General features: G+C 36.6%; 1 protein-coding gene across 3 annotated transcripts in view; it reads right to left on the bottom strand.

The window, feature by feature from the left end:
• TSG101 (tumor susceptibility 101) overlaps positions 1–23013 on the bottom strand; it is a 31029-nt gene extending 8016 nt beyond the window's left edge. The window contains exons 1-8 of one of the 3 annotated variants that reach the window (XM_067462618.1): positions 22772–23013; positions 16737–16821; positions 15958–16023; positions 13388–13551; positions 12848–12974; positions 11449–11515; positions 9704–9798; positions 1386–7419 (exon numbers count right to left, since the gene is read on the bottom strand). In XM_067462618.1, the coding sequence (XP_067318719.1) occupies positions 6839–7419; positions 9704–9798; positions 11449–11515; positions 12848–12974; positions 13388–13551; positions 15958–16023; positions 16737–16821; positions 22772–22813 (1227 nt within the window). In that variant the 5' untranslated portion in view covers positions 22814–23013 and the 3' untranslated portion in view covers positions 1386–6838. Of the gene's footprint in view, positions 1–1385; positions 7420–9703; positions 9799–11448; positions 11516–12847; positions 12975–13387; positions 13552–15957; positions 16024–16736; positions 16822–22771 lie in introns of those variants that run through there. The other 2 variants (XM_067462619.1, XM_060768120.2) reach the window with 2 other exon arrangements.
• Positions 23014–25239: the final 2226 nt, after the last annotated feature.

Genomic DNA, 25239 nt, shown 5'->3' with positions numbered 1-25239 from the left:
ACTCCCCACCCCCAAAGACACACTGTAAAAATATTGTTATAACCTCACTGATCTATCATTTTAGACATTTTCTTCAGTCAACTGTTCATGTTTTTAAAGAATAAAAGCTACAGAATATTATACTACTTTAATTTGCAGAATTTACATTTCTGAAGGTACATACATAAACTTCCAAGTTGCTCAAAATTCCATGTCTATGCTCCTAGCTTAGCAAAGTCCCGATTATCTTATCACAGAGTACAACTATAAATATAAAAGATTTCTACATAGATTTTTACATTCAGAGCAACAAGCACTAATGAACCTGTCTATTCATCATTTTAAATGAATTGAAGCAGAGCTGTGTGACATATGCAATAAAACACTACTTTTTAAATAGCAAATATTTATTTTCTTCTATATTCATATGTCATGTAAAATATGATACAACAGAGGCCATTTGACATATAATTCCATGTATTTGTCATGGGCAATTGGCATTCTTTCTTTTTCTCTCTTTTTCAAACTGACAATCTAGAAATGCACACCAATAACCGCAATCTATAGCTTTTTCATTGTCTTCTGGTGGACATTATTTTAGAAAATCCTTTATAATTAGGATTTCAGGTTTTATAACCATTAATATCCTATTTTACATAGTAGTGTTACATCCTATGAATATATTTTCTGTAGTGTTAACTGTACTGTGGAAGTCGATACACAGTGATATCAACTAACAGAAATTAGAAAAAGAACTCTAATATTAAAATTATTTTACCTTATCATACCAATTCAAAGTGCCTCACAGGTTTCATATGTAGTCTGAGCTTGCTGTCATCCATTTTGCTCAATATTAAAAATTTTCTTCTTAATTACTGCCTTTTTCATAACTCTCAGTCCATTCTCTTTGTCCTTTTAACAATTTCCCTTGCTATAAAAAGCATCAGATTCCTAAAGATCATCATAATATAGTCCATCCCAGCAATTTCTCAGTCTTCAATGTTAACTTTTTAAAATGTCCACCTAGAAACTATAACTGAACTAGTAGAATTCATCCTGTAGTTTTTGGATCTCCTCTGTGTTGCTTGTAGATTCCTTCTTTATGCCAAAATGATTTTGGGAACCATTGTCTCTGATCTGTCTTTCCAACTCAAGACTTGGTACTTCACTTGATGAAAAATAAAGGATATTGTATTATTCCGTTTCAGAACTTTTCCTTCAACCTTTCATTTTCTTTTGCATCGGTTTCAATGATACTGAACCAAGATGAGTATAAGCTTTTCAATGTGAAAGTTCTTAAAATTAATGTTGACTATTTTCTAGATTCTCGAAACACATTTCAAATTTAGTTATTGATTGTAGTATTTATCGATGTATTCTTATCCACTTTCATTATCTTCATTCCATCTTCAGCCTTGGACTCATGTAAGTTACAGTTCATAGTCCTAAGTAAACATCCAGTCCATAGTCCTAAGTAAACATCCCATATGATGCCTTAAATATTTCTGCTCTGCTCTTCAAAATATATCAGCTTGTAATGTCTATGGACACTGAAAAATGTTGTCAAACAATGAAATTCTTTTGCACAACAAGCTTCAATTAAACAAACAAAAATTCTTTTAATGAAAAACATTAATATGTCAGTTCTGCTGGGGGCTTTTGGGGGGGGGGTTATTTCAAAGATTGGCAGTATTACCTTTCATTACATTGGAAGACCATATTTTTAATAAGTTAAGAATATGGAATAGATAGTTCCAGGTTCCATTCTCCCTATAAACATGCTTAAAATGCTATCAAAGAAAGTATGACGAAGAAATGCGCCTTACTGATACCGAACATTTTTCATACAATACTTTTGAGATAAAAATCACATATATACTTCCAAAAAATAAATATGTACAGAAGAAATTTAGGTTGCTACATGCTGCTATATGCATACAATCAGTTATTTCAGACAAAACAAAACATAACAAATTGTTTTTAAGAAATTCATCCAAACTCAAAAATGAAACTAAGTTAGATCAATGAAGAAGCAAGGACCAGGATGAACATCTATAACAGAATATAGCTTGTCTGCATGTTTTCGAACAAATCACAATTTTACCCATTAAATAGAAGCACATATTTGGGAGTTACACCTACACAAGGGCAAGTGTAATTAGAAAACTAGGAACATACCTATTCCATTTTCTTTGCTTTTAGCTTTAAAATATTGTTATTAATATGTTGTGTGTTCCACTAGCAACTGAAAACTGCAAATGCTGGGTTCAAATCAGTATGTAGAAGTCATTCTTTTTTAACACTATATATAATCTCAGGTGATTTGTGCAAAGTATGAGTGAAGTATGGCTATGCAATACGCATAAAGTTGCTAGGCTTAACTAGCCAAAACTAAGTAAGAGTGATTTGTGACCTAATAAAAGCTGTTTAATAAGTACATCAATAATTATATGAATTCCTCTCACCTGACATAAATACAAAGTCAAAAATATCTTTTACAGACTAAGAGCAGAATGGAACATGGTTTCAGCTGGAGCAAGAGCAGAACTTTGTAGAAAGAACTATTGTAGTTCCTCCTCCCAATAATCCAGAAACACTCCAGCATTAGTTATCTGGCAGTTGAGGAAAGGGAAGTTCAGTTGTTCTGGTGTAGAAGTGTGAGGTGATAGCATGATTCTGGATTTAGGAGCAGACATTGTATTTAATGGACTAAATGTGTGGTAAGAATGCCACAGAATAAGTGAGCAAATTAAGCCAGCATTCTAATACAGTACCTTTAAAGTAGATTGATATCGGTTTCCTGCTGTCAACATGTGGTTCCTCCATGCCAAACCTGCTGGCAAGGCAGCTTGCCATAGATACAATACATGAACTAAGAAGATGTCTCTGAAAAGCTAACACACAAAACAAACCCCTGTGCAAATAGTGGACTAACAACTGAGTACAATATTCTCTCCTACAGATGTCTGTTCCTCATGTACAGGTATATTTAATTATTTACTACATTTATATCCCAACCTTCTCAACCCCGATGGGGATTCAGGATGGCCTTACAAAGGCAACTATTCAAAGCCATATATTCATAAGTACTGCTTATTCCATAAGTACTGCTTATTCCATATACACATAACTCACGACAATATTTTAATCAAATATAGTTACTTATGTCCAAAACATAAATAAAGTAGAAATTTAAAAGTGGCAATCTCAATGTGTATATACAATTTTACAATGTACAATTGTCATAATGTATTCATAAGAGAACTAATAGCTTACAGACCTCTTTTAAGTACATGAGTTAAGAGTTTCTATCACTTCCATAATTAGCTACTCTTTGAGGAGATGTAATGGCATACAGCCACTTATTTCAGAGAACATTCAAGACATCTAACCTTTGCCATATAGAGTCTGATTTCACAAATGACCTTAAGATATTGACCTTACAGTACTGCAGATGACCTTCTGAATTAGAAAGAAAAGCAGAAGCCAAGGCTCAACTTGCCAGCTAAAGAAGTTAAGTTATAAGCATTTAAAATATATATATTTAAAAATTTCTATCATCAAGCAGATTTCAATATAGCATATAATCTTCAACACCATAATTGAACAGTGTTGTAGTGCTAAACTTAGGGATCCCAAACAAGGGGATAAATAAATGTCAATTCTAACTATAGAGAATTCATCTAAACCAATGACATTTGCACCAGTGGTGACGAAATCTAGTGGGGTTAAATGTTAAATATAATTTTATTAGAGTGCATTTATTCTTAAAAGTAATTAGATATGAATAAGAGCTCCAGAACAGGTTGAAAGCAACCATTTTGCTAACTTCCAAAAATGCCATAGTAGATCATTATTTAGCTGAGCTTGCCATTATATTATCTGCCATCGATTTCAAACTATAGCAACTCTACAAATGGGAGAACTCCAGTCAGCAATTACCATGACTCAGGTCTTGCAAACTTAAGGCTATAGCTTCCTTGGCTTAATCAATCCAATGGTACTGATTTTCCTCCTTTCCTACTACCTTCCACTTTACCATATGTCCAAAGTACAACAGCCTTAGTTTAGTCATCTTCACTTTTAGGGATTGTTGAGACATGATTTGCTCTAAAACCGATTTGCCTTTTTAGCAGTACATGTATCATTAGACCTTTTCTCCTGCACCCTATCTTAATTAGGTAATTTTCTTCCTTTCAGCTTTCCTCAATATTCAGCTTTCACAGCAATGAATAGGAATGAGAAATACTACACTCTGGATAATTCAATGGATCAAACTTTACAGTAACCAACACGTGTTAAAATAAGATACAGCCAACAACATGAACTATGAACATCTTAAACAACTCAAGAAGGTTATTCAACATTGTAACTTTTAACATGAAACGTTACAGCCTTTGAGCAATATAATAATCTGAAGACAAAAACCTAAAAGTTAATATTGACACAGTTGATCACCACCTTTGATATGAAATGACCTTGCTTCCTGAAGAATGCAGAATGTTACTATTCACTTGGCAATATAAAACTGTTCTAGTATTGCTTTGTGTAAATGGAAGATATTTATGTAACAAAATCTGAATAAAATAAAACATACTGATTTATAAAAATAATGGTCACCAATTACCCATTATAACACATATTTACAGTTTAACATTATTATTATTATTATTATTATTATTATTATTATTATTATTATTTTAATACAGTGCTTTTCAACCAGCCAGTTTACCAGCTTTTAGGATTTCTGGGAGTTGATGTTTTATCTGGGGACCCACAGGTTGAGAACCACTGCTTTAATAGAATATAATAAATTTTGGGGAGTGGATATTCTAATTGGTAGCGGATTGCATCAATAGAGAACATTTAGCAACCTGAAGAACATTGCAAGATAGGTTTAGGGGGAAATCATTCACATCATTCAATTTTCAATGCCTGCTAACATAACACATAATGATGAAAAGAGACAGACTATTTTATTTTAAAAACAGAAAATCCAAATGATACAAATTAGATGGATCAATAACTCTTACCAACAACGAGATAGAAAAAAAATACTAGGTTTTTACAGAATACTGGAATTCAAAGCCCTATTACTAGGAAGTATACAAAACACAAACCGCTGCAAGTGCTTTTAAGTGGGGCTATGTGTGCTCTGGAATCCAGTTCTTGTAATACCTAAAGGCTATATCATTCTTCTTGCTGGAAAATCCCAGAGGTATTCAAAAGAGAAGTTGAATAAAATAGCAATGTCCACTTTCTTCATCGTAAGTTGTACTAAAGTTCATTTTCAAACATGCAATATTTATATGGATGTCTGCAGTATTTCATTTGTGTAGTCCTGCATTCCTCAGTCAAGCTTGTGCTGAACTACAGCTTCAAAATTCTACCTCCAGAAAACTTAACAGGTTCAGAAGTTTGGTCATTAAAGCCATCAGCTATATTTCTTCTGTAATTTGGCTTCAAATAAGTAGAGAAACTTGTCTCTCTTTCATGTATGTGCATGCATGCACACACACACTTGTGAAAGAATTCAAAGGCACAATGTTATATGAAAGTAATTTACATGGGATTCTCATCAAAACACTGAGACTTCTTTTCTTCTGAAACTTTTTAAAAATACAGAACTGTTAATTCTATTACATGGTTTTGCTGTGCAAATGTTTTCCTATCTTTTATTCTCCTCTCAACTAACTAACAACATTAATTCCAAGATATATAATATATAGAATTGTAATCCCACCACATTTGGAAATTTCTTTAGTCCAGGGTGATATAACCATAGCTAAAGCACACTGCTTTGCATTTTAAATCCTTTATAAATGTCATTAATTGCACTGAGAATATTGTGGTGATCTTTTACAACAAAATGATGCATTACAGGAAGTGGAAAAAGCAAATATTTATGTGTTTCTCACAACCAAGGCATACCACTCCAAAGCTAAAAACACTGCCACCTATAACAACCTTTCCATAAATTTCTATGGAAAAAAGTACATTTTTTTCCTTTGTGAATACAGATCTATCTCTGAATCAAAATGAATGTGATCATATAATTTCTCAATAGAAGTATCAGTTTTCAGGGCAAGACTAAGATCAAGCTGATATAAGTTTAAAATTACAGTAACTTTATCTCATAATCATGTGTATAATGTGCTACAGCAACACAGCTCCAGAGTCAGGTCAGATATTACAGAAACCAGAGTTCACTAAAGCTGTAAACATGCATCAGACACATACTTTCCCCTTTGTCTTCTTTCTTGTCTTTTGGAGCTACATTTCCCATTATAGTTGAAATGGGAACTATGGTTTAAACCTCAATCTATTAATCAGCATCTGAAGACAATCAGGGATCTCGTGTGCTCTTTCTCTTTCTCTCTCTTTTTCTTCATCAATCTCCTGAATATATTAGGAATCTTCTTCAGCTGACTTACCTACTCATATCACCTCATTAAAGATTTTATACAGCATTTCTTAAATTTATTGTAATATTAAAAACCAATACTGATGAGTAGTCCAACTCATACGTTAGGCTGATATATGTATATGCATTCCTCTGTGAAAGTTAGGCTATAAAACAGAATTAAACGATTTGGCACTGTTTCTAAGGAAACATCAGAAATGAATTTAATATTTAAAAAGTGAAGCAAAACGTAACACAATTAAATATATGGGCAGATGTGCAGCTGCATCAGCTGCCGGGCAGCACATGACACTACAACATTACCAACCCATGCCCACCACATTAATAATAGATCAATTTTCCTACTTGCAAATTCCACACTGCTCACAATCTTATAGCAATCTTTTATCTGTAGAGCTTCAACACTAGTAAAAATCACAAATCCTCTAGTATAAGTCAAACCAAAGTCTCCAAAGCATTCAGTAAATCCAGGATGAAGATTTCTGTTCCACTTTCCGACAAAAGGACACCGTTGAGATGGAACAATCCAGGAGATCCTGGCACAAGTGTATCATGTCGAACAACTACTCCTCCAGTACGCTCAATAAAATGGCCAATTGCTTGATTGACTTGTCTCCTGCTTTTCTCCATCACTTCATGGTGTATCTCTTGGTTCCATACTTTACGGGGCACAATATTCGACCAGACCAGAATGCTATTCTTGAATATTTGCTTAAGATGTCCCAGATCCTTCTTCATTTGGTTTATGATATCCATATTTCTGTCTGTCCCCAGGTCATTTCCCCCTAAATGGATCACCAGAACATCAGGATCTGGTAGACGACGTCGCGCATGCAACAGAGTGGGTATTAACTGGTCCCAAGTCATGCCGCTCTTTCCTAGCCAATGTATTTTGGCATCCTGCAGCCGAACACCCAATTTTGGGCCAAAGCTTCTTTCAAGTGCTCGTTTTTCTGCCCAAAAAACATAAGAATGACCACAAATCCATACCTGTTTCTGCTTTCTTCTGCCATCTGCTATTAAGAGAACAAACATACATTAATTCTTTGTAAACGCTGAGGCTTAAGCACTTTCTGAAAACTTTACCCAGCGTGGTTTTATACTATAATATTTGCTGTAACAGCAAAATCACACCATGAAATGGTTTCCTCTACACCAAAATGTATGTCTTTTGTATCCATTAAGCAATATTTTTATCTGAATGCCAGTCTAGAAAACTATAACATAGTGGTGTTTTATGTTAAAACACCTGTGTCTGAATAATATCAATTGAAAGGAATCCATGCTTATTACGCAGGGCAGAATGACAGAGAATCTACTGCAAAAAGTTGTATTTATTAAATTAAGAGTTTAAAATGTATGCATTTAGCAATCCCCCTCTTTTTTGTTGGCATATTATACCTCACTTAAAAAAAATTGAACTTAAAAAAAACCTCAATGTAGAATTATATGTATTAATTTCCTCATATTGTTTTTTATGGTTTCTGATTTTTGTTGCTACGTTCAATTCCAACATAGCACAACAAAAACAAAGCCCACTTAGTACTACCTTAGCAGAATAGCAATTTGGGCCCTTCTAAGTACTGCAAATTTCCAGACCTAAACCATAAGACCGACAGGGAGCTCTGGCGTGGGCTGGTCCATGAGGTCATGAAGAGTCGGAGACAACTGAACTAATGAACAACAACAAACCATAAGACATTTCTGGTAAGTCTAGTCCTTCCATAAAAGTGAAAAAGTATGTAGTTCAGATATACTGTAGTACTGCAAAATTACAGGAGAAAAAAACTTGTTTTGCATGCTGAGTAAGATTGGACCTTCTAAATTAAATATCGAGGTTTTCGAGTTTTAATTAGTCCCTCTTTACTAGAGGGCAAAGGCATCCATTATTAGTGACAATATATAAAATCCAAGGTCTAGCCACTGAAATTTATTAGGGCATCCTTTCTAAACAAAACTAATTACTAATATTTTACAGTATTTTGCGTAGCACTCATCTAAGAAATACATATAAGTACCCAGCAACCATATTGAGAAATCAATGTACGATGAAACATTGTTGCTGATCTGAATCTTTGGCTTATATATGTTAAGTATTCCTTAGAAGAAATGTTTTGGAACAGAAATATTTTGTATGTTGGATATTTTGGTATTTTGGAATACTTGTATTTGCACTTACATATACACTTCCTGCTATTTCAGAGATCTTCAGTGTGAAGAGAATTGAGGAGCTATGAAATGGCAGGAATCCAAGCAAACTTCTAAGTGCAAACCCATGTTTCCAATAATTTCAGTTTTCAGTCTCTCTTCAAGCTTGCATTTCACTGGTGCATGAGACAAAAGGCTGTACTGTAGAGACTGAGGGTCTGAGAGATGAACAAGCAGGAATGTAGCAGCTGCTCTCTTGAAGGCAGAAGCAGAAAGTTGGTGGCAAATTTTGTGGGTTTGTGGAGGTTTTTGAATTTCCAGATAAGGGAGGCTCAATCTGTATATACATAAACTTCACAAAGTATTTCCAGTAACAAAGACAGTGAGGCATTTCATGTTTCTTCTACAATGACTTCAGCTCTTGCATAGCCACGCAGAGGTAGAACCAGTAGTTCACATACTGGAGAAAGTAGTTATCAGTCCAACTCCAGTTAGGTGTGATAAAAAAGGCTGGTGTACCGATTCCACCACAATCATGTTCTTCCATGTTATTATTCTATACCTTTGAAATGAATGCCCTTAAAATTTCCCATTTTCAACAGACACCAGGCAGGAGGTTCACAAATCAACTATAAGACCAACATCTGGACTTCAGTCACTTCACCTAAGCTATACTTCTTCGTTCTTCTTGTGCCCAAGCAGTTGTTCTTTTCAGTTTCCTGTCATGTTCAGCAGTTTAATAAATCATCTCCCAACATCTAAAAACTTATTAATTACAAAATCGGCCCGCAAAATTGTGACATTAGAGAACAAAATAAATATGTATTTTTGATTTATTTTATTTCTGGCTTTAATTCATTTTGGATTTGTTAGCATCATTATTTCCAGCAAATATCAACTTCACTACACAGAGCTGTTCAGTAAAAATATGTTATTTTGTTAATAAAAGATAAAATATAGTTAATGATTGTACTGTAAATCAAATAATGGAGAAAAACAACACCTGTGAAATCCTTACTGGCAATAAAATTGATCTTTTTAAGAACAATATTTTACTCTTTCTTTACAATAAAATTAATGGTCATCTAGAAATATGTTCTTCCATGTTATTATTTTGTACCTTTGAAATGAATGCCCTTCAAATTTACTCACCCACAGTGGTTACAGGAGGTTGAGATGGATAGTGTTGAGTGCTAGTTGTTGCTGGAAATGGTCCACTAGGTTGAGGAAAAGGGTAGGGATAACCACTTGAAGGGAGGAAAAAAGGGAAGACAGAATTTTAAAGAATGTTGGTTTTCAGAAGTCTCAGCAGTATCAATCAACAGGATATTCTTTTGAAGATAGCCAACTCTCATTCATATTTCAGAGGGCATGTTATACACATACCTAATGATATGACTGATGCCAACACTTTCTAACAATCTTTAAATTTATTCTACATCAATCTGTAATAGCCTTGCACACAACGGCACTGTTTCCATATAGAGAGGCACATATTCTGATTTCAAATATACTTGTGAGAACCAACGGAATGGGTACATATTTTATGGCTTTCACAAAACATGTTCTCACCACAATTCTAAGTATGTGCTCTTTTTTCTCTGCTCCCATTCAACTGGATTAATACATTCTTAAATACACTTTCTTCTAGGTCTCTGATTCTTTTGATGCAGTGCATTCACTGTCCTTTTTTAAACATAAACATCCTACAAGGTATCTTATGACAGTATATAAAAACTACAAGCTCCTTAACAGTACAAAAGTATCAACAACAATGTTGTAGAACATTGAAAGCAGAAATATAAAAGATTACAGTCAGCCCTCCATGTTACGTAGGGTTAGAAACAAGACTCCCACACAATTTTTTAAAATGCAAATAAAAATATTACTTTTTTTAACCCGAGAGAACAACTGTTTACAAATTTCTAGGTTCTTCAATATGACTCTATGGTCAACTTCTGACAAACATTAACTACAGAGTCACACTAAAGTACCTAGAGATTCCTAGAGAGAACATTTTAATCAAATCCCTGTATATAATCAAATCTGCAAATGTGGAGGACCGACTGTATATGTATGCAAGCTCCAGCATTCAAGGCTATGTTCATTTCTTACAAGCTTAATCTGCCTATTTTCATATCCTATCACTATTAGCTAAAAGGTAGAAACTAAGGAAGCCTATAAAAAAGGAAATATTTCTTAGCTCTCTTCAGAAATCAGTTCCATCCATACAAAAATGCATGGAGAAAGGAGTAGGCCCTTCTATATCTGGGGGCAAATATCATTCCTGTTGTCCACTGCTACATCTTTCCTGAGATCACCACATATTTGGTAGAAGGTCTGAAGAGAGAGCCTACATGTTGATATAGAGGCACAGCATCTTTCACACTGAATACAGCTAGATTCCCCTTTAGGGTGTTCTTCCTAAGATATTGAGTTCAGGGGTTGAAGCCAACAGAGACAGTTTGATTGTGGTCAGGGCTACTACATACAGCAATCTTCCTTGTGTGCCTTCAATGGATATTATTTGATTTCTGCAGATTTGTCCCAAGAGAAGTCAGCAAATGAAAGAGAGATAGACATTATTTTAAAGCACAAGGGCAGTCTGGTACGCAAAACCGTTATTTCATAAGTCAACTTATATTGACACTTTTGAGTTTTCAGTTATGATTGTTGACACCTTTAGTTTTTATTAGATTCAAAACTGAGTTTTTGAATGCAACCCAATTTTAGATGTCATTAGTGAAATAAACCCATTAAGTTCCTGTTTCACTGAGCAGATACAACTGAACTAAAAATGAGTAGACTCCAAACACTATTCTTTTTGGTCTCTATCACAGTCTATTCACTGCCTATATTTCCTACCGAACAGGTAAATTGACCAAACCATTATTTACCTTGGATTAGGAGGAGGCCCTGGGGGATAAGGAGACATTCCACTTGGCATACCTGGCATGTAGGAAGCTGACAACAGTAGCAATTTTTAGACATTTTAATAATTCAGAAGAACTATGTTGTTCATTATATCAACAGTCTGCTTTTATAATGAAGTACTTTTAACAATAATAACTGTAAGAATGTTTAATTTATGTTTATACCACGTTATGCAAACACAAGAAAGTTTTGATGCCCATCTTCAAGATAGGCAACCAGTACTGAAGGAACAAGCTCAAGTTCTCAGAACCTTCTCATTTGGTCTCCAGCATAATAGGATTATTTAAATGGGTCTTTTCAGTATGTTACATAGCTTAAAACACTTAATATGAAACAATCTAAATTATTGAACTATTAGGATTATTTACTTTCTGGAACTAATCTACAAAGCCAAGGTTTGAATGCCCATAACAATCTCTGTAGGGCTGGATCAAGAGCAATGCAAATGTATTTTAGCAAAAGAGCTAAATGTTGTACTGCTGTTCTTGTATTTGTGTGAAGGAGGGAGGGGAGAAATCCATGAAAATTGGATGGATGCACCTTACATTAATTTTTACTTCTGCATTCTATCTTAAGAAGTCAAATCAGATATTTTTCATTTTGACAAATTTTGTCTCTCATTGTAGCAACCCTATGTACATGAAGAAAGTTCTGGAGAGCCTTCTGATACGTTAGGTGGTTGTACTAAAGGTATTAGCTTGTTGTGGCTAATATTATTTGATTTTTGTCTAAAGTTACAAGGTTAAAGCATCAGTGCTGGTTCCAAGGATGCAATCACTTTCTGTATTAGCAGTGTTTCTCAAACTCTGCTCCACCAGATGTTTTGGACTTCACTTCCCACAATTCCTAACAGATACTAAGCTGGCTGGGATTTTTGGGAGCTGGATGGCCATCTGTCAGGGGTGTTTTGAATGAGATTTTCCTGCTTCTTGGCAGGGGGTTGGACTGGATGGCCCATGAGGTCTCTTCCAACTCTATGAGTCTATAAAACACCTGAAGGAGCACAGTTTGAGAACCACTGCTTTAGCTTATATTTGACTGACACCTACTGGCCAAACTGCTGCAATGTTCTCATGTTGCTGTTATCTAGAAAGCCCCCTCACAGGGAAATTACAATGAAAAATACAGCGTATTTCAAAAAAGATGAACCCAAATATACAACACAGTGATAAAGCAAGGGACCTAAAATTATGCTTACATTTTCAGCATTCACATATAGCTTACTTCATAGTTTCTCAAACTGTACTCCTCCTGATGTTTTGGACTTTGGATCCCACAATTTTTAACAGCTGGGAAACTGGCTGGGATTTCCAGGTTAGTTATGCTAGTTATTTACATGCATAACAAACATAGGTTTCTTACCGTTTGGTGGTCCTGTTGCCTGATAAGGTGGATAGCCTGCTGAAATAGTAGGCCGAGAAAACACTGGAGGCTCCTCTCCAAACACCACGATCATAACTTGAATCAATCCTATCAAATCTGATTGTGGCTAGGAGTTAAAGCACAGAAAACATACTTTTTTTCTCCCACCAAGGTAGTTCAATTGTTCATTAGAACTGACAACAGATCAATCACTTCTTTAGGGACAGCAGATTACTGTCTCCTACTTAGAAGGCTCATTCAATTCTAGTTCTTTCAATTCAGTCAGCAAGAACTGAATATGTTATCCCCAGTGAACCAGATTGCTTATGGATAAAAAGAATTTTGTGAATGAGCTTATCAATTCCAAACCTGGTGATAGCACAGTGAACATGACAAATAACAGTATTTCAGTCAATAAGAGGCTCCAGGTTTTCAAGTCTATGCCTTTATGTGATACTAAATGGACAAATGAGAAACCATCCTTTTTCTTAAAAAGTAAAATAATTCAGAATTAAAGTAAAAATTAAACATTGTACTTACATGTTTCCATTCATGGAGATATGGAAGATATATCTTGCCATTTGCATCAACGTGTTTTCCAGTTTTAATTGTCATTGTACTCGTTGGTTTAACAAAGCAGATAGGGGGATTGAATGGATATGTATCCAACAGCCAGAGACATATTGGAATATTGTAAGTATTGCCTGAAGATATTTAGAAAAAAAAGCAGTGAATGAATAATGGGTTGTGGGGGAGGGCACACATGATAATGTTGTAAAACAGTGAGGCAAAATACGTTGGCTGTAATGGTGAATTCAGACACACAACAATTGCATTGAGTGACTAGACTACAATACATATATGTTAGCAAATGCTTCTAACAGTAAAAAGGCAGATGTACCTGCACATTTACAAGGATGATACACTGCCTCTTCACATATTTAAAAAGCAAAGCCACTTGACATTGATATAGCCTGTCCTAAACTGAAAGCCTTACCCCACTTTTTTATCTTTTTTGGGAACCCCTCAATTACATATTTTCTATTTCTACCTCATCCAGGGTTTTATCATTTTACCTTGTCCATTTGGCCTGCTCATCCTGTTCGATTTTATATTGTGTTAATTTGCTTTATTTATTTTATTTTGCTAATATATGTATTTTATTCCGATGTAATTTTATTGTCTGCATTATGAATTTTATTTTGCTATATTGTATCTTTGGGATTGGCCTCATGTTAGCCTCCCTGAGTCCCCTTTGGGGAGATGGTGGCAGGGTATAAATATTATTATTATTATTATTATTATTATTAGTATTAGTATAATTATTATTATTCACATTTCAAATTTAATTATGAGGGTGATACTTGCATTTCTATTTATTCACATATCTATTTTCTGATCCTGGGATGTTACAAAGTTCTAGAATTATTCTGAAGATCAGACTGTAGACAAGATGGAGGTCAGTTGAGAGTTTCAACCATATACGAGTAGGCAGACAAGATTGAGACATTGGACTTTGCAAAGCCATGCTTTATCTAATAACTTCCATATTAGACCAACTACTATCATTATCACAGGCGGAGGTTGAAAACAGTTCAGAAAGTTGCAAAGGTCCAGAATGTGCCTGCCGGGGTGTTACTGGACTGCAGAGAGGCACATATAGCTAGTTACAAAACCGGTTACTAGAATATTTCAAAATACCAGATTTGGTCTTCAAAGTACTAAGGTACTGTTGAAGCTAAGCACATATGAACCTGATCTTTCCTGGGTGAGAAGATCAAGAGCAGCTAGACTTTAAGAGCAGAATATAGTAAATAAATCAATGGAAAAAAATACACAAACACACATGAATGAAGCTGTGTAAATTCACGAAAGGTCTTCTTATGTGTTTTCTATCATGAGTCTTATGATAAGTGGGGCCTACAGACAATGAAACAACCTTTCTAGGAAAGTTTATCTGCTCCCATTTCGGTTCATCTTTCTGATTTTGCATTATTGATATATTTACACTGTTTTACAGTTATTATTTTGTGACTTGCTTAAATTCTAACTGTATACTCCCCCTTAACCTTCTTAAATCCTTAGTGATTATGCCCTGATAATTTTAGTTGGTTATTTCTGTATGTTAATTCCAGTTTGAAAAATCATATGGGGCAGTCAGAATAATCACAGTATATTAAAATGTTGGTATATCACAATTTGTACTGTGACAATGCTTTAGGGTTTATTTTTTAAATAATTCTTGGGATCAACTTCTTTACCACAGCTTTCAAGTGAGGTACCATGGCCTACCCTTTCAGCAGTAATTTCCTATGTTCAATGGAATGCTACACTGAAAGATCTTTCAGCTTCTAGGAGCAACTGCCTGGAAGATACTAAAACACTTCAGACAAGGCACATCACACACACTTTTTTTAACTTTAGCCACTGGATATGCCTTCTTTGCTTCCATAGTGCACAGACTGTCAGGACTTGGTTCAGCATTACTTTTCAATCTCTTATCTAGCCAGTTTCAACTAATTCAGTGCACTGTAAGAAAATAGGTTTTAATATCAGCTTTCCATTTGCAGAGCTTTCAATCACCACAACAGGAGCAGACACTTGGCATGCTAGTAGAACTCCCTAATCTATTGAAAAAGAAACATTGTATTGTGTTAACTGTGTATTTAAATATAAGTTAATACTGTTGATGAATCAAACACTTGCAGAAATTACCTCTGGGTTGACACTAAATTCCCTTTTCACAGTGAAACCAGAGCAAATAAAGAGAAAGAGAACTTTTTGAAAGATGTCCTCTATACCAAATCAACTCTACTCCAGAGTGCTTCCATAAAAACCTCTCGAAAAGAGACGGGGAATTACTCATACAATGCATAAAAACATTTTAAGGTCACAAGAATATTGGGTGTGCTTCCGTTTTCTTGTATTACATTCGCTGACTTAAGGGATAAAATTGCAGCAAAGCACAGGTGTCTTTGAGTATTATAGAACAATCACACAAAGTTACGAAACTAAAAACATGGTATTTGAAAGTGAGTGGACTGTCAACAGTGATAAATACATATATTTTCAAGTCAGGTATGCACAAACAATTCAAGACACACACATACCTCTGTAACTTACAGGAATAGTTCCAGTGAGGCTCATCAACTCTCTTGATGAACCATCATTAAAAACTGAAAAGAAGAATTAGACATTCTGTTTATTTTACTGACGAAAACAATTCATGCACACACACAAATGCATCAAATGTTTCTTTGTCATGTACATTTCCACATATAAGTAAGCACCTGCTAAAAATGGCAACACTACACAATGCAACATGCCTAGCATATTATTTTGTGCTTTATGATTACATATCGCTAAATATTCTATGACCAACCCAGTTGTTAAACATACACAACTACTAAAGTTGCTATGACAACCTCCAAAACAAAACTGCAACTCAAATCTCTAGGTCAGGATCAGTAAACAGTCCAGGAACTGTTTTTACTTTAAATCCCAGTATTCCTTGCCATGAGGTATAGTTGCCAGGTTTAATGGGAGTTGCTATCTGATAACATCTGGTGAACTGCATTTTGCCCATCCCAGATTTAAATGAAGATTCAGTTCCCTGTTTTATATTACATGGACAATTTTTCTCAAATAGGAAGAAATGTTTCTATCATAAATTTGCTGAATAATACACTTCAAGTAATTAATCTCATAACTTTTCATTATTCTCCACAAAAAATCATTTGTGCAAAACAGAATGAAATAGTAAGAAATTAACACTGAATGGCCGAATGCTAGACAATTTATTTTACAGAACAACCATGTTAGAAAGAATACAATATACTCATCCATTATAAACATAAAACAGTGCAGATTATATAAGACAGGAACTTACCATAGCCATCCATTACAGGTTTGAGATCTTTATACTGGGCAATAACACTGATAGTTTCTTGAACAGACAGGTCTCTGTATTTGTACTATACAAGGGAAAAGAATTTTGTAAACTTAAAACTCCATTAAAGGCAAATTCTATTAATAAAATATGAACTTACTTCTATGTAAGTCCTATGACTATGTTCCTGCCTTTTCACAATCTCACTTTACAGGTGATGATAGGTGAGATTTTATAGAATGTACAGCTTTTGTCCTTTTATTTACCCAAGAGAGGGCAAGAACCACTTTTGCATGCAGAGCTGCTTTTCTGAATGAAAACTAAATATTATAGAGAAAATATGTTATGTGTACCATAATACGGACTCAATCACAATGCTATGTTTACTATGCTTATGGCAAATGAGATCATGCCCAATACAATATTTTATGCCTTATATATTGACACAAAAAAATGCAAGTCCCCAAACAAAACTGTATCCTCACCGTTCATACCCATCATTTCAGGGTAAGCCTTCCCAATGCAACATAGAACAATTCTAAAACACAATAAAACAATGACCAATTATGAAGGCAAGTTTTATTATTGCCTAATCCATACAAGTGATGGCAACTGAAGAGTAACAAAAAGGGGGTGCATGTCACCCCAAAATCTGTTACTGTTTACTGTTTTTTAAATTCTTATATGCTGTCAAGTCAGCTTTCTCTTATGGTGACCCTATGAATGAGAAACTCCATGAGACCAGGTTATTGGTAAATCAGCTTTGGCAAGCTCAAGACTATGACTTGGTCAATCCATTAGTCTTCTTTTTCTTTCACTCGTGCCTTCCACTGTATTTCACATTAATGTACTTGATAATTGACCCCAGCAAGCCTTAATATCTAAAATATGATAACCTCAGTTCTATCATTCTGGCTTCTAATGGGATATGGTATCCCAAGCTTGATTTGTTCTTGGATGCATTCATTTGTCTTTTTGACAGTTCATGGTATCTATCAAACTCTCTTGAGCATCACAATTTAAATTTGTTTGTTTTCTTCGGTTCAACATTCTTCATTGTCTACCTGGAGCCCCCGGTGGTGCAATGGGTTAAGCCCATGAGTTGGCAGAACTGAAGACAGACTGGTGGGAGGTTCGAATCCGAGGAGAGGGAGAATGAGCACCGTCTGACAGCTCCAGCTCCCCATGCGGGGACATGAGAGAAGCCTCCCATAAGGATGGTAAAACATCAAAACATCTGGGCGTCCCCTGGGCAGCGTCCTTGCAGACAGCCAATTCTCTCACACCATAAACGACTTGCAGTTTCTCAAGTCGCTCCTGACACACACAAAAATGTCTACCTTTCACTTGCTGTTATGTGCCTTAAAGTTGTTTCTGCCATATCATTACTCCAATACAAACTTAATAGGATTTCCTTGTTCAGACAATGTTTGTCTTTGCCTTCCTCTAAGGCTCAGTGAGCGTGATCCATTCAGATTCCATGGTTAAGTTGGAATCTGAATCTTGATCTCCAAAATCAGTCTATCAAATGGGAAGCATTATGGCAGAGCTTTTCGAACTGTGTGTTGAGGCACGTTAGTGTGTTGTGTGAATTCCTGTTCAAAAAGGAAGGGTGAAAACAGAAGAACAAGCTCAGTCAACACCAGGCCTGCCTTCCCCTTCTTTTTTTCCTGTTCTCCTCCTAAGTGCCTCCTCCTGCCTCTCCCTGCTAATTGATGCCCTCTTCTTAGTGCCAACCTCAAATCCCCCAAGCCTTTCAACTCCAGTTTTTATCTTTCTTCTTCTCTTCCCCTCACTATCTTTTCCCTCTCCTCAGAAATGCCTCAGCACAAGTTTCAGGCCCCTTTCTCAGAAGCCCTCCTAGGACAGCTCTGCTATAGTAAAATGTTTTCTAGTTGTTTTTAAGGACATTTTGGAGCTTTTGGAGTATTTGTTTCAAGTTCTGTATTGATCTCATATTAAAAGAGCATTAAAATGTCTTAAGATGGTTATTTTCAAATAGAAAAGTAGTACAAGTAATAAATCATGTAAGAAGTTTTTAAAATCAGTTAGTACTGTTAAAAGACGCCACTCTATTTTAACTTCTTAATTTGAATTTTATTGGTATAAATGATTTGAATGCATTTAATCTTATGTCTTTTTTTTAATTTATGTGTTTTAGTGTCTTATATTTTAATCTGTTTTGTACCCCACTTCAAGCCTTGAGGGGAGGTGGGTAACAATAGCAATAATAATAATAATAATAATAATAATAATAATAATAATAATAATAATAAAATGTATTAGTGTTCACAGTGGACTCAGAAGAAAGTGGTTCAGCTATATTTCATAAAAAGAAAAATAAACCTGCCTTGTTTAGGAAGTCTTGCAAATGCTGATTTTGCTTGATAGTTATCTTTTCCATTTCAGAAATACTTCCTTTCAAATTTTGATTCTAAAAATCTCCCAACACCCAGAAGCGCTTGCCAGCTTGTCCAACAGTCAGAAATTCTGGGAGCTCAAGTCCGAAACAACCTTGAGGGCCATACATTTGACACCACTGCTCTAAGGCCATATGGATCAATTCTTGATAATGGCTACTGACATTCAAGACATGATGAACATTATCTAAAAAGCCTGTTTATTGTGCTTGTGAAGGAAAGAATTTCTTCATCATTGAATTGAGTCCAGACTGTAACTCTGGATAGGAAAGTAAGAACTCTTTTCCACAATGGTGTGACAGAAAGACAATGGTGCCTGATAAGATCATCCATAAATGTCTATTCTCATTTTTCTGCATTTGTTCAAGATTACCAGCTGGGGCTGACAAGATCTTCATGGAAGTCAGACAAGTCTAGAACAGGATACAGGGTAATGGATCTTTCTGAAGAAGAATCAGAAACATCCCCTGTGTGATGTGCAAAGAGGAAGGTAAACTTCAGAAATATATGGCGGCTATCTGAATCAGAGCCATCAATAAGATTACCTCGGTAAGGTAATTCTGGGAACACATTAATGTTTCCCCAAAATTATCTAACAAGCCCAAATTTAAGTCTGTAGGGCTGGGGACTTTCTAAGACTCTCAGTGGCACAAATTAATTATCCTCAATTAATTAGTAGAACAATCCCAATTGGTTTCCCTGCTGTTTGCCTCCAGACTCCCTTCTGATAGGACCTTGAAAGATCTGTAGTGATGAAGAGAAGATGAAGCTATTATTTTAATCTGGGATTATTTTGCATTGCCTACCGTTTTGGTTTTGCACCACCATGAAATCCCATGATAAAGAACAAAAAACAAATTGATCCTGGATCAAAAAGATTATGATTTGGAGTGGAAGTCATTTTAGAATGGTTTGTGTTTTTGTCTTTTTGGACCTTTTTTTTCTTTTTTTTCTTTTTTTTCATTTTTGGCCTTTTTGGTCTCCTTTTTTCTTTTGGGGTGACTGGGTTTCCTACTTTTCTATCCTCTTTATTATTGTTCTCCCTCTTTCCCTGTGTTGGTGTTTAAAATGTTCAATAAAAAATATTTTTAAAAAGATTATGATTTCTTCTTTGATGCAAAAGACAGAACTTGCAATTACAGACTATATCGAACTGAAGGAGAACAGCAGCAGCTTAAGACAGAGGATGTTGGGACATATAGGGTTCCACGTTGAAACCAAAGACTGATGAGCATTCTCCTCCTGCCTTCTCAAAATACATTTGACAAACCCTATCTCTGCTGACAAAAGGGAGGATAACTAAAAGAGATACTAAACCAAATTAAAGACATAAGGGCAAAACAAACCTTTTACTCTCTAGTTATACAAGCAGTTTTCCATTCACCTATAATGCAATCGAGATGGTTAAAAGCTGCTTCTGGGTGTGGGCATATGTCCTCCCTGAACTCAGAGCTGACCAGAACAGCTAACAGAATGTTGTCCAGAATGCTTCACGTATGCTGAGAACTACCTTGGCCTTTTGCAATGTTACAACCATGAATACTGTAAAATAATTATGAATGGCACCAAAATGCCAGGAAATGCTAGTATGAATTTTTTTGAGGACACTGTTAAATATATTCAAATATTCTTTCCTTCCTTTACTATTACTGCAATGAAAAACAAAACACCAAAAAAGAAAAAATACACCATATATTTATGAATAATCATAAAATGAACATAAATAGTCATCACTCTCAATCGGAATTATCTACCAGAGAACAAATCCTTAGTCAGTAACAGAACAATGCTGCATGTCTGCATTCTTTCTGCTCCTGATCATCCAACCATTAGCTAATCAATTACCGTGTTTTGCAGTGTTCTTGCTAATCAAGCTTAAGTTGTATTTGAAAATAGCTCAATGAGAATACAATCTTTAAATCCATTTTTTTAAATGGATCTCAAATTGTATGTATAGGTGTTTTCAAGTTGCCTGTTGACTTATACTAACCTCATACATTTGATAGGGTTTTCTTGGGCAAGGACTATGCAGCGGTTATTTGCCATTGCCTTCCTGTGAAATTCAGCTTGCAGCACCTAATCCAAGTTCTAAACTAGGGCTGACCCTGTTTAGCGTCTATGAGAAGATGAGATCTGATGCCTTCAGGAGACAGTTAGGTTGAAATTATGCTATCCTCACCCAAATAAGCACACAAAGATGATTCTGTTTCATTTATAAATTATATGTAGCAAATTAGCTCTAAATTCCAGACAACTGGATGAAGCTTAAGTCTATTCTTAAAATAACCATCAAGGTTTAATTCTAAGATGGCTGATGACAAATTATAATACACTAGTCTTCTCTGAAAAAAGTACTCTGCATTTGATAACCAACTAATTTTAGACAACAAGGCAGGACAAACACATATTCACTTTCATCTAACACTATTAAAATGTTAAGACAAAAAACTGAATTCTTACGAAAAGCCACATTTGTTCCTTTGTGCGACAAAAACAAGCCCATTTCTAAACCACTGCTCACCTCACCTAAATAATGTGATTTTAACGTTCATACGTTTTTAATTCCACGTTTTAATGTTTAAATGTCATTGCATTTTTATGATTTAATTGATAGTTTTATGTTGTTATGGTTTAATGTTAGGTTTTATGTATGTGAGGCATTGAATTTTTCAATTTATATGTTGCAAATGGCTTTGACCCCCCCTTGCATAAATAAATAAATGCAAGAGAAAATGGACACCATGTTATTCATGTTTTCTTTTTTTCTTACTTTCCCAATTTCCTAGGACTAAAGCTTTGTTCTACTGAAACATATGTAAAGGATATTTCATTTAATGTAGACTGCATGGGGAAAAAGCAGAGAGAGAGAAAAAACTCACTGTGAAGAACCAAATTCAGATCCATAACTTATAACAAACAGCCCAAATCCAGCCCCATTGATCCAAATGCACAAGGAAGTGTCAAAATCCAGCCCTTCTACTCCTTATTAAAAGCTCGAACGAATCCAGCCCCTGTGGTCATAATAAAGAGCCCAAATTCAGCCCCATCATCACAATAATTACGATTATTATATATCAGGCATGGGCAAACTTCGGCCCTCCAGGTGTTGTGGACTTCAACTCCCACAATTCCTAACAGCCTGTTAGGAATTGTGAGAGTTGAAGTCCAATACATTTGAAGGGCCGCAGTCTGTCCATGTCTATCCCAGAGATAGATATTCCGCTTTTTTCCCTATTGCTGGAGACACGAAGAGCCTCACAACATTAAGCACAGTATTCCTAAACAGACCAAATTCTGGCCCACGATATATAACGGAGAGTCCGAATTCAGTCCCACTGTGCCTTCTGAAGGGCCTCAATTCAGCTTGCTGCTCCAGTTCACTTCCTGGCGGGAGGGGAGAGGAGGCCCAAGAGGAAGGAAGCCCGGGCAGGCCTTCCGGGGCCCAAAGTTCTCCTCACGAGGCGGAGAGGCGCCGTTCCCCCACCTCAAAGGCCGGCTTCATCCCTGGCTCCACGCGAGGCGACGAGGCCAGGAATATTTCAAGGAAGGAAGGCCTGCCTTCACCCTGCCTCCTCTCCCGAAGCTCTTGTGCCACAGGCCTCTTGTGCCACTTACCTTGCCCAGCATTTTCTTCAGCTGACTCTCCGACACGGCCATGGCGGCGGAGGTGGGAGCGGTCCCTGCCCGCGGCCGGAGGCGACGAAGGTGGTCGTCGTCTTTCCTTTCTCCCTTTCAGCCTCCCTTCCGCCTCCCGCCGCGCCCCGCTTGCACTCGTCGGCCAGCAAGGAAGCAGCTAACTGCCTCAACCCACTTCCGAGAGTTTGGCCTCCGTCGGGGCTACGGCGTGACGTCACTTCCGCCCTGTGCTGCGTCGCGCGGATGGGAGCGTAGACTTTGCACGCTTGTCAAGATGAGCGAGAGGAGGGGGGCCTCCTGGTTGCTGTGTACCTTGTGGCGCCACCGTCAGGGAGCCCCCGGTGGCGCAATGGGTTAAACTCCTGTGCAGGCAGGACTGAAGGCCAACAGGTCGCAGGTTCGAATCCGGGGAGAGGCGGATGAGCTCCCTCTCAGTTCCAGCTCCACATGCCGTGACATGAGAGAAGCCTCCCACAAGGATGATAAAAACATCAAATCATCCGGGCGTCCCCTAGGCAGACGGCCAATTCTCTCACACCAGAAGCGACTTGCAGTTTCTCAAGTCACTCCTGACACACACACACACAGGGTTTTCCTGGCCATTGCTGTTCAGAGTGGGTTTGCCCTTCCTTTGAGCCTGACAGAGAGTGTCACTTTTGCCCAAAGTCCCTTCAGTGGGTTTCTGTGGCAAAGGCTAGATTCAAACCGTGGCCTGTAATGCCCCACACCACACCAGCCTGGCAAGGGGAGGTTTCGCTTGTGAGGTAGTTGGAGGAATGACATTGGCTTGCTGTCAGTTTTCCGGGCTGTATGGTCATGTTCCAGAGGCATTCTCTGGAACATAGTATATGCTTTGATTTTATTGCTTTATTATGTTGTCTGGGCTTGGCCCCATGTAAGCCGCTCCGAGTCTCCATCGGGGAGATGGTGGCGGGGTAGAAATAAAGATTATTATTATTATTATTATTCTCTCCTGATGTTTCATCCACATCTATGGCAGGGTTCCTCAGATATTGCCTAGTTTCCAACACATCTCACAACCTCTGAGGATGTCTGCCATAGATGTGGGCGAAACGCCAGGACAGAATGCTTCTGGAACAAGGCTTACAGCAGGGGTCCTCAAACTTTTTAAACAGAGGGCCATGCCACTATCCCTCAAACTGTTGGAGGACTGGATTATAATTTGAAAAAAAATTGAATAGATTCCTATGCACACTGCACATATCTTATTTGTAGTGCAAAAGTCGCCCTAGGGCTGAGAACGGCGGTCTACAAGTGCAATAAATAAATAAATAAATAAAAAAATAAAAAACACTTAAAAACAATAAAATAATTAAAACGAAGAACAATTTTAACAAATATAAACTTATTAGTATTTCAGTGGGAAGTGTGGGGCTGTTTTTGGCTGATGAGATAGGATTGTTGTTGTTGTGTGCTTTCAAGTTATTTCAGACTTAGGTTGACCCTGAGCGAGGGCCGGGTAAATGACCTTGGAGGGCCGTAGTTTGAGGACCCCCGGCTTACAGCCCAGAAAACTCACAACAACCCAGTGATTCCAGCCATGAAGGCCTTCAACAACACAGGAATGACATTGCTTATTACACGAAAAAGATGTTTTATTCAACCAGCTGCTTCTTGGGAAGGAGTGGTACGACTAACAGACTATATGTATTTGGGTATATGTGCCTTCAAATCAAGCTATGGCAATCCTGTGACTTTCACTGGGTTTTCTTAGGCATGGAATCCTCAGAGGTGGTTTTGCCAGTTCCTGCCTCAAAAATATATCATACCGTGCTGATCTGGCTTTCAGAATCTGATGGGATCTGGTTCCTGGTAGTCAGGTGGATGAACAGACCAATATCCCTTATTGTTTGCAAAGCCACGAAATAGGTTTGTTGTTATTCGTCATCAAGCTGACTTTGATTTCTACATTGCCATATAACATGCCAAGAATACAATTTGATAGGGTGTCCATAGATTGAAAACAACTTGAAGGCACACAGCATCAGAATCTTCACTCTGACGTGCTGATACAGAATGGTCATTTTAAATCAATAACAAAAACCAGTAGACCTTTATATTGCCATAAAAAGGATATGAGGTTATATTATGTACATCTTAATAATAACTGATATTATAATTGGATATGCATAAAGTAATTGTGTTCTATGCAGTCATGCTGGCCACATTACTTTGGAGGTGTCTACGGACAACTCCGGCTCTTCAACGTAGAAATGAAGATCAGCACCACCCCCGATTCGGACATGACTAGACTTAATGACTTAATACCCTTACTATGCATAAAATAAGTTTATCACCACCTAGAAAGGTTGCATTTGATGCATCTCCCTCTTCTGGTAAATGATGGGATGTCTTCAGTGCAGAACAACCCTTTGGATGCCCTTCCATGGACTGCAGCATTGTGTCTGTGCTGCAATAAGCCAAAA

Source organism: Anolis sagrei, chromosome 1, assembly GCF_037176765.1.
Source record: "Anolis sagrei isolate rAnoSag1 chromosome 1, rAnoSag1.mat, whole genome shotgun sequence".
NCBI classification, from domain to species: domain Eukaryota; kingdom Metazoa; phylum Chordata; class Lepidosauria; order Squamata; family Dactyloidae; genus Anolis; species Anolis sagrei.
This window is presented reverse-complemented; position numbering and strand designations above follow the sequence as displayed.